General features: G+C 40.6%; 1 protein-coding gene across 2 annotated transcripts; it reads left to right on the top strand.

The window, feature by feature from the left end:
- Positions 1 to 4,019: 4,019 nt before the first annotated feature.
- On the top strand, positions 4,020 to 10,111 carry LOC139460524 (uncharacterized). 2 transcript variants are annotated; one of them, XM_071241994.1, is made up of 8 exons: positions 4,020 to 4,473; positions 4,902 to 5,018; positions 5,334 to 6,183; positions 6,826 to 6,892; positions 7,023 to 7,143; positions 7,601 to 7,689; positions 8,037 to 8,090; positions 8,672 to 10,111. In XM_071241994.1, the coding sequence occupies exons 1-8, from the start codon at positions 4,416 to 4,418 to the stop codon at positions 8,759 to 8,761; spliced, it is 1,446 nt and encodes a 481-aa protein (XP_071098095.1). In that variant the 5' UTR covers positions 4,020 to 4,415; the 3' UTR covers positions 8,762 to 10,111. The 2 variants fall into 2 exon arrangements, with proteins under 2 accessions (XP_071098095.1, XP_071098096.1); XM_071241995.1 differs by lacking the exon at positions 4,902 to 5,018.
- Positions 10,112 to 10,772: the final 661 nt, after the last annotated feature.

Below are 10,772 nucleotides of genomic sequence, written 5' to 3'. Positions count from 1 at the left end.
ATGTTTGAAGGGCACATTGCGAGTTCACATCATGTGTAAGTATATAGTATAGACTTTTGATATATTGGATATATACATTAGTAAGTGATGCTGATTACAAATATAACTGAGTGATCGTCATTACGTATATACATGGGTCTGTTATTTACAAGGATTACGGTTTTGATACCTCTTTCGTAATTAAACCACATATGATATTAATCGGATTCATAGGTATGACACAACAACGTAGACACGTGTTGATAAAGTGGTGAGGTACGTGTGGTGAAGATGTAGTGGTGAGGGTAGGGTGATGAGGATGTAATGGTGAGGTACGGGTGGTGAAGATATAGTATTGAGGTACGGGGTGGGGAGATGTTGTGGTGAGCTACGGGTGGTGAAGATGTAATGGTGAGGTACGGGTGGTGAAAATGTAGTGGTGAGGTACGGGGTGGGGGAGATGTTGTGGTGAGGTACGGGTGGTGAAGATGTAGTGTTGAGGTACGGGTGGTGAAGATGTAGTGTTGAGGTACGGGGAGGGGGAGATGTTGTAGTGAGGTACGGGTGGTGAAGATGTAGTGTTGAGGTACGGGGAGGGGGAGATGTTGTAGTGAGGTACAGGTGGTGAAGATGTAATGGTGAGGTACGGGTGGTGAAGATGTAGTTTTGAGGTACGGGGAGGGGGAGATGTTGTGGTGAGGTAGGGGTGGTGAAGATGTAATGGTGAGGTAGGGGTGGTGAAGATGTAATGGTGAGGGTAGGGTGAGGTAGATGTATTGCTGAAACTGGGATTGGGGAGAATGTTGTGATGAGGGTAGGGTGAGGTAGACATATTGCTAAAGGTTAGTGATAAGGGAAGAAGTATGGGGAGGGAGGTGTATTATTCAGGGGGATGATGTGATGAGGATACGAGTGGGAAGGGAATAGTGGTGAGGGTACGGTGAGGAAGATGTATTGATGAGGCTGGGGGTGGGGTAAGATGTGATGAGGATACGAGTGGGAAGGGAATAGTGGTGAGGGTACGGTGAGGAAGATGTATTGATGAGGCTGGGGATGGGGTAAGATGTGATGAGGATACGGGTGGGAAGGGAATAGTGGTGAGGAAGATGTATTGATGAGGCTGGGGGTGGGGTAAGATGTGATGAGGATACGGGTGGGAAGGGAATAGTGGTGCGGGTAGGGTGAGTAAGATGTATTGATGAGGCCCGGGATGGGGTAAGATGTGATGAGGATACGGGTGGGAAGGGAATAGTGGTGAGGGTACGGTGAGGAAGATGTATTGATGAGGCTGGGGATGGGGTAAGATGTGATGAGGATACGGGTGGGAAGGGAATAGTGGTGAGGGTAGGGTGAGGAAGATGTATTGATGAGGCTGGGGATGGGGTAAGATGTGATGAGGATACGGATGGGAAGGGAATAGTGGTGCGGGTAGGGTGAGGAAGATGTATTGATGAGGCTGGGGGTGGGATAAGATGTGATTAGGATACGGGTGGGAAGGGAATAGTGGTGAGGGTACGGTGAGGAAGATGTATTGATGAGGCTGGGGGTGGGGTAAGATGTGGTGAGGATACGGGTGGGAAGGGAATAGTGGTGAGAGTAGGGTGAGATAGATGTATTGATGAGGCTGGGGGTGGGGTAAGATGTGATGAGGATACGGGTGGGAAGGGAATAGTGGTGAGAGTAGGGTGAGATAGATGTATTGATGATGCTGGGGGTGGGGTAAGATGTGGTGAGGATACGGGTGGGAAGGGAATAGTGGTGAGAGTAGGGTGAGGTAGATGTATTGAAGAGGCTGGGGATGGGGTAAGATGTGATGAGGATACGGGTGGGAAGGGAATAGTGGTGATGGTAGGGTGAGGTAGATATACTGCTAAGGCTAGGATTGGGGAGAATGTAGTAGTGAGGCGAGGGGTAGGGGAAGATGTAGGGGTAAGGGTAGTGGTAGACGGCGGTGTATTATTTAGGCGAGGGGTGGGGGAAGATGTATTGTAAAGGTTAGTAGTAGGGTAGGGGGGTGTATTATTAAGTTGAGGAGAAGATGTATTAAGGCTTGGGCTAGGGGAAGATGTGATGAGGCCAGGGGTGGGAAAGATAAAGTGGTGAGGGTAGTGGTGAGGAAGATGTATTGATGAGGCTGGGAGTGGGGGAAGATGTAGTGATGAAGAAAGGTCGATTAATCTCCATAGACCATTATTTCTGTCAATGTATTGATTCTGCTTATCATAAAGTTGTGATTTGCTTGATTTCGTTCATTTGTTGTGCATGAACTAGCAATACGGTGTCTGCAAAGCGCGGAACGTCTAAGGGCTATTGGCATGCTGGAAACTGTCAGAAGTCAGCGTGCAGTTAAATGTTTTACAGTCTGTGACTAGCAAACTATGAAGCAGGTACCAATAAACCCAAAATGTTGACGATCAAATCCGTTCAACGACAAGAGTACAGGATCGATTGATCCGAAACAAGGCTCTACTAAATCGAGACCAAATGGCGAATCAAATTGCTGTAAACATTCATCAGGCTACTTGAGTATGCGTCACAGGTCAGACGATTGGAAATTGTCTACATGAAGCTTGAAGGCGACGTGTTGTGCCGCCCCTTGCAAATCGTCATATTGCCAACAGTTGATATTTGAGAAATGCGCAATACAAATTCTCAATATGGTTTAATTCAATTCAAATCCAAGTCAATCATCCAGAAAAAAATTAATCAAACCTAATTGTGCCTATCAGATATGTAGAGCTAGAAATGTACAATTATGCACCGTGGCATCAAAAGATATATATGTTATTCAATTTCAAGCTGATGCATTAAACCGTGGTCTGCTGTAACGTACTTGAACTATCTCGGTTGGTTGTTAAAACGAGTGTCACCTTTCTTTCAGATGACGCACGCAAGCCACCACCCAGTAAAATGAAACACAGACTCGCGACATGGAAAATGAAGGTATTTTCTTTCTATAGGGATAGGGGAAGATGTAGTCGTGAGACGAGGGTTAGGGGAAGATGCATTGATGAGGTTAGAGGTGAGGGAAATGCATTGGGGAGGCTAGGGTATGGGGAAGATGAAGTAGTGAAACTAGGAGAAGGGAGAAGATGTAATGGTGAGACGAGGTGTTTGGGGTGGGCGGGGGTAGATGTTGTGGTGAGACTCGGGGTAGGGGAGACATTGAGTATCAACACACACACTCTTCGGTTGTAGTAGTATGGAGGTGAAGCTGCAATAGTTATTTTAATCATCTGTTCAAAATTTGACAATGTTGTTGTACTTCTGGGTTCAAGGGGTAACTCAATCCATAGATTGAGGTATGAATGAATGCTGTATGTAGGAAGGGTTGGTCTGTCAAGTGAATATTTAAAAGTTCTTAACGTCCAGATGTTTGTGCGAAATAGATGTGCTAAGAGCCGTATTGTTCTAAATATTACCTGCATATCGATTTTACAATGAGTGAACAATATAAATGTTGTTTTCAGGAGGATGCAGTCACTGCAAACGAGTGATAAATAATACGCAATTTTCCGAGAACAATCGCTTAAGTCTGGATATAGATGTAACTGTGGTTAATAACAAGAAACAACAAGAAAAGAGAAAACCCAAAACTAAAGAACTTCGCAAAAAGATTTCAGCTTTACGAAACACAACCGGTGGTGTTCTGTTTATACATATCCAGAGAATTGCTGCGGATGACAGGTCATTGCACTATCTGAATGAATACATTGATCCAATATTGGAAGCACTTCTTAATGAAGATGAACAATTTGCTAATGTTTACACAAAGAGTTGGTTAAATGACACTGAATCTGAACATAGAAATGCACATGAATTTGTGGCATTGAAGGTTGAAGCTGCATCCATTATTTGCACAGCTGATTACAATACCTCAGTGAATACTGATTTCAGCATTAAGCCCACACCTCAAGGTGTGATTCGGGATTTACTCAACTCTTGTGACGCTCACTTTGAGGAAGGACACATAAATAGTAGAGGAAGAGCATCCTTTTTTCAAGAAAGTAGATGCTTACAATTTAAGAAGTTGGAAACAAAACAGCTGATTGCTGCGTACCTGTGGAATGACCTTAAATTGAAGAAATATATAACATCCTTAACAAAGCTGCCTGGAGGTGGTTCAGTCATATTTGGGATCGACGAACACCTGGAAGAAGTCCAAATAACAAGAGGAAATACATATAATCGCATGACAATAGATCGGACTGGCTTTGACAGGCCTTCCCCTGATGAATTGAGGACTTTGCAAACAAGTCTGCAAAAACTAATTAAGGATGAAATTGTGATTTCTCCGGGTGTGCAAAGAGAATTGCCCTGGGATATTCTTTGTCATGGAATACGACCAGGAAAATTCATATTAGAGATCGCAGTTGGATACGTGAGTGGATGTGTTTTCTATGACTCAGGTCCGGAATCCTATAGCATAACGAGACATGGCAATATACAGAAACTCAGTTTTGATACCTGGCAACGAAAGTTCCGAAAAGGACGGTAAGTACCGTTGTTAAAAAAAACATTGCCAATTTATATGCTGGCGCTGTGTGTGTATAATATTTTCCTATATCAGGGCTAAAGAGTGAGTGAGTGAGTTGGGTTTTACATCTCTTTTAGCAGTATTCCTGCAATATCACTGCGGGGGACATCTGAAATGGGCTTCACACATTGTACCCAAGTGGGAATCAAACCTGGATCTTTGGCGTGACGAGGGAACGCTTTAACCATTAGGCTAACTCACCGACCATCAGGCAAAAGAAGAAACACCTATGTCCAAACAGTATCAGTGTTCAAAACTACGTTAAGAAATAAAAGGTACCCATGATCGGTACACACATATTTATCATAAAAGCTTTGTGTATTTATTCCTTTAGATATTTGAACCACATGTATCACAGCAGCTGCATATTTGACTTTTGCTTCAGACGTTAGTCGGAGGATGCTGAATGTTCAAACCTGGCCTAGCAATGATCCTTTCCTTCCGATCCTGAGACAAAAAGATGATTCCTTCAGAAGGATTCGACACTGTTTCCTCAATACAGGTCCGTTTCCATCTATACTAAACAAAACAGTTAGGGATCATGTTTATTTTGTGCGATATTTTATGAAATTGCGTGCCAAGTCTTCACTACAAAAATAATCCCCCAAAATATTCCTGATCCCCAACTTATTTTGTTCAGTTGTGTAATATGTCGTCAAACAACGAACAAACAAAACATCATATGAAGCTAGAGAGATATTTTCCAGCCATAAGTTTGAAATAATCAAAGACATTGGCCATCCAAATATTTGTATAATATCATGTATATGCAACATGATTTTAAAAGATGATTTCTGTCATTACTAATATTTTTCAGGGCTTACTGTTCGGTATGACAAAACATCTCTTCACCAACAATCAAAGGGACTTCTGAGACATAGACTGGAAACAACATTCAAGAATCAAGGAGATACAACGGGTTTATTGTACATGACTAACTCGCTTTCAGAACTACTAAATACAGAGACAGTTTCCGACGTTAAGATACCTAACGATCTTCTGTTTGAAGCCATGTATGTTTCTTCAAGTCAAGCAGTGACGCTTCTATGTGTTGTCAAACACAAAAATGAAAAAGAGGGGGAGAAGCAAAAGTACATCCTGCAACTGACGAGGAAGGTTACAATGAGGATTCGACAATTTACAGATGAACATATCAGCTGCATATACGGACTTCTTGACGTTGATGATTTTGCCAGTGGTGACACGTTTCATAAATATTTGATGTCCATGGAGAAGAAGGCCCGAGCATACAATAACCACTTCTCATTGAAAATGACCCGAGACAAATGTGAGAAAGTGCTCAATGCCTTCATCGTTGCTGTTGGAACAAGACAGCTGGTCCCTGGCGAGAAGGATGATGTAGAACTGTGGCTCCACACAGAGGAACAGTTCTTTCAGCGTATCAAAAGTGTTGAACGAATGGAGGATCGCTCTGAGGAGAAAAGCATTGAGCTGGAACATCTCGGGCATCAAGTCTCTTCGCAAAAAACTCGAGACAAATGTGAGAAAGCATCCAATGCAACCAACGTTGCCTTTGGTACAAGACAGCAGGTCCCTGGTGGTAAAGACAATGAGAAACTGTGGATCTCCATAACCATTGAAGGAATGCAGGATCGCAGTGAAGAAGAAATCATCCAGCAAGAGAAACCCTGGCAGCAATTTTCAAGGTGACAATCAGAGTGAGTGAGTGAGTGAGTATGGTTTTACGCCGCTTTTAGCAATATTCCAGCAATATCACAGCGGGGGGCACCAGAAATGGGCTTAACACATTGTACCCATGTCGGGAATCGAACATGTGTCTGACTAGGCCACCAGACCGCCCCAGTCATTTTGTCTCTTAAGCAGGTGTATAAAGATGTCTCGTAATTTCTTTGGGCAATAAATGTTGTCGAGTGAGTGAGTGAGTGAGTGAGTGAGTGAGTGAGTGAGTGAGTGAGTGAGTTATGTTGTTTTGAACACTATTTTGGTTACATTGTATATCCCAAATATTTTGACAAAAAAGAAAGTAACAGGGGCATGGAGCAAGCAGAGGCAATTCTGAACAGCAAATTCCAGGACATAAGTGTGTTTTATTCCCCATAACAGCTAAACTTTTACCTATTAAAATGAGCTAATTTAGAAGAAAACCTGTGACCATCCTTGTGTAACGTTTGGCAGCTAAGGGTAATGCTCATTACCATGAGATTATATATCTATGTGAGAAGTGGTTAAAAATATGTAGAGTTAACCACTTCTCACAGAGAAACGGTTCTATGAGCCCATCAAAACTATATGTATATGATGATTTCAACACTTATTTTGTTTTGCAGAACGTTCATGACAGGAGGCACTAATGTTGGGGACATTGCAGGCAATATGAAAGCAAGACTTTCACAGGTATGTTAACATTATGTACCTTTTATCCATCGTCGACTTTACAACCAAGGTCATCTGACCACTGGCTATAAATGTAAGCACCGAGAGACAAGGTGCATGTGATTGTTGTCTCATTTCAACTTTGATTCAGCGGGAAGGAAACAGAGGAAGAAAATATCCTCGCAGTGAAGTGGAAATGGTGAATGCTCTTCGAGAGGAAACTTCACGTAAACTGCAACAAGTCCGTGATGTCAACTTCCAGATTCAAGAATGTAAGGAACCTACAAAGATGCCACTTTTCTTTCATTTTCTATCCAGAGTTCACGTGGACCAAATGACCATTACATTTGCTCAAATCATAGTTTATTGCCCATCCGTTTGATACCTCAAAGTCATCAATGATCACATCAGAAGTAAGTCACCTCACTCTTGTTCCACAAAATGTTCATTCCTTGAAGCCCATTTCTGGTGTCATTGCTGGAATATTACTAAACGCAATAATCACTCACTATTAATGATGCTGAGCCAAATAACCGTTCATTAATGCCGTTGACAAAATATGTTGTCTTTTCAGCCTGCGATTAATAAACTTTATTTAATCAAGTATTTTTAAAAACCAAAAATAAGATTTCTATATGCAGTTAGGATTCCATAACATGGTTGTGAATATATTATACGCTCCAGTCAAAATTAGATATGACTTTACAGATTTCCCCTTATCTTTTACAGACGTTCCCGTTCTGAAGGCACACACCTCACTACAGACAACTCCATTGGACATTGTGAAGGTGGAGACCACACACAGTGCTACTCAAACGGTAGGCGTTCCTATAATTGTTCTTGAAAATTTGACATGCACGTATTCAAATGCTCTGAAACTCATCAAACTAGTTCCTAGTGTACCTATTGATGACAAGCACTGTCCAGTCGGGCATGAACATATTACAGCTGCATGATATGACCTCCGAAGGGGCATTCCTGTTCTGAATCACCATCAACCATCGTTTGCTGCAGATCAGTTGGAATATTGCTGAGTGTGCCGTTAGATATTAGTAACAGACAAGCATTAGCAGAATATAATTGATCAGCCATACGTGTCAGTCAGACACATCAGTGCCTCAATTGGCATTTACATTAATAACCTCCTGTTTTATCACAATTAAAGGATGTGACAAGAAAGAGTCAAAGAAAACGAACTCCCGATGTAAAAGGCTCCAGGGTAAGCCATTTTATTTAGACAAGTGAATGAGTGATTGAGTTGTGTGTAATGCTACGTAAAGCATCATTTTAGTGTCAGATTAATGTGAGAGCTAAACCCGACGTGATGGAGGTCTCACGCGTTATTATGACATGTAACAGTAACGCTGTGAATGGAAATTCATTAGCGTGGGACAAAAACAATGCCTCAATGCCAACATTCAAATATATTTCCACCACTGAGCCTTCATGCCTGATAGGTCATTGTGTAGATTTTCAGAACCATATAACTGCACCTTCTTGTACTCATTGGTACCTTCCGGCACTCGGTGGTCAAGGGAGTCAAACCCAACACTGTTATGTGTGAATATAACATCGCCTTTAATTCAAGCCCATACTCTATGAATATATATATATATATGTATATATATATGTATGTCATGATGTGAAACATGTCAAAACCTTGTTCCCTGTACCTCTTGCATTATAATTAATTATGAAATATAACAACCTGAGGTTATACAGATGTATTTTGTAATTATTCATGGCTACTATATGCAGATGACAATTTTGCTGATAACCACCTTCCAGTATTGTTTTCAGAGGTCAAGATCTACACAAGGCCCAAGATCAAGCCCTTCCTATAAGATCAAACCACGGATCCTAGATAGTATATGTATACAGGTGTATTAATGTATTTTTCCACTCATATTGATCTTTCAACTTTCCATTGAGTCTGAGAAAACAAACTTGGTATTGGGTATCTTCAGGAAAAGAAATACGGAATATATTTTTATCAAAATGAATGTAACAAAATAAAAATTAGCTATTTCAGCCTTTGTTTCGCAACGTTTGTGCAATGCTGACAAACAGGACATGTTTTCGTCTCGATCCCTTCACACCACTTTGTGTCATCTGATGACATCAAAGCCGCCTTGCAGAGTGCAACCACGAGCCCAAACAAGTGTTTTTAATTGTGATTGGTCAGTTGGGACTGTCTGACTCAGAATTATGCGTAGGGCTTTAACAATATAATTATGTCTCAGGACGTTTCTGTGAGTTTATGTTAACGCAGGATCTCTGGAATTTATTGAGGAAGACGTATGCCAATGACATTCCTGTACAAATATAGTCTCATTTGGTTGTATGAGACATAGTTACTATCATTATGTATTTAGTCGTGTGGCAAAATTAACCTTTCGCTCGCGTGTCGTAGCACCTTATGCGACAAGGCCACTCCTGTGCTGGTGGATGAACAAATAATTTAAAGTATCAGATTGATTTACGGATGATAAATTGAAATTCAATTAACATCAGTACACATAAACCTGATGTGTTTTTTTGGCAGAATATCCTCATTTTATATATTGTATAAAACAATTCGTACAGGACTTTTTGAACTTAACATTCACAAGTAAGGTCCTGAATCAAGTAATCATAGTGTCCTGTGTGTTTAATATACGTATTACAATCTTCTAATGTTAGTTGATACAGTTGTCTTGGAACATGAATATTTTACTTTTGATCTCTTTATCTAAATCCTTCTGATGTTTGTTCATACAGTTGTCAAGGTACATGCGTGCTTTAGTTTTGATCTTTTTATTAAATCAGTCTGATGTTTGTTCATACAGTTGTCTAGGTACATGTGTGGTTTAGTTTTTATGTCATCACTTCATCCTTCTAATGTTAGTTCATGCAGTTGTCATGTGTGAAGCCCATTTGTGGTGTCCCCTGCCGTGATATTGATGGAATATTGCTAAAGACGGCGTAAAACATACTCACTCACTCACTCATTCACTTACTCATACAGTTGTCTAGGTACATGCGTGTTTTAGTTTTTATGTCATCACTTCATCCTTCTGATGTTAGTTCATACAGTTGTCTAGGTACATGCGTGTTTTAGTTTTTATGCCATCACTTCGTCCTTTTGATGTTAGTTCATACAGTTGTCTAGGTACATGCGTGTTTTAGTTTTTATGTCATCACTTCATCCTTCTGATGTTAGTTCATACAGTTGTCTAGGTACATGCGTGTTTCAGTTTTTATGCCATCACTTTATCCTTCTGATGTTAGTTCATACAGTTGTCTAGGTACATGCGTGTTTTAGTTTTTATGTCATCACTTCATCCTTCTGATGTTAGTTCATACAGTTGTCAAGGTACATGCGTGTTTTAGTTTTTAAGCCATCGCTTCATCCTTCTGATGTTAGTTCACATAGTTGTCTTGGTAAATAAATGTTTTACTTTTCTGTGTGATTTTTGTGGAATCTGTGATATTCACCTTTCTGTCTTCCTGAATGTTAACTCATTGGTTTCCTTTACTATTAGTAAATATATATCTTGACATCCGCAGGGCGTCCACAGCAAATTAACAAGACGATTTATGATATTATTTCGTGAGTGTATGAAGCGCACATAAAATCCACCTGTTAAGAGTTAATGTTTGGAAGTCTTCACAAAATTTCATTCTGCTATAATGAGCCTCAAGATTAATGAGATGTATTTCAAATACACCACATTGACAAAATGTGTTGTGCACATTGATGCAAGAAAATCTAACCGGCATGAGGACAGCGTATTAGAGTTGACCAAGGAAGGTGGAGTTTGGAATCAATTCCCAACACACAGAGTTACTTCCCTTCAACTAAACCAGAAACAAACGCTTACCAAAATGCTGTTTAAAATAAAACCTTATATCTAAATAA

Source organism: Haliotis cracherodii, unplaced genomic scaffold (genome assembly GCF_022045235.1).
Source record: "Haliotis cracherodii isolate W230 unplaced genomic scaffold, xgHalCrac1.p SCAF_14, whole genome shotgun sequence".
NCBI classification, from domain to species: domain Eukaryota; kingdom Metazoa; phylum Mollusca; class Gastropoda; order Lepetellida; family Haliotidae; genus Haliotis; species Haliotis cracherodii.
The sequence above is the reverse complement of the archived record's forward strand: the minus strand, read 5'-3'. Positions and strand labels throughout refer to the sequence as shown.

Bases quoted from the DNA above. Each gene is read 5' to 3' on its own strand.
- LOC139460524 (XM_071241994.1), top strand. From the start codon at position 4,416: ATGGCAATATACAGAAACTCAGTTTTGATACCTGGCAACGAAAGTTCC. The intron at 4,474-4,901 runs GTAAGTACCGTT...CTTTTGCTTCAG, and splicing joins CGAAAGTTCCGAAAAGGACG to ACGTTAGTCGGAGGATGCTG. The intron at 5,019-5,333 runs GTCCGTTTCCAT...AATATTTTTCAG, and splicing joins ACACTGTTTCCTCAATACAG to GGCTTACTGTTCGGTATGAC.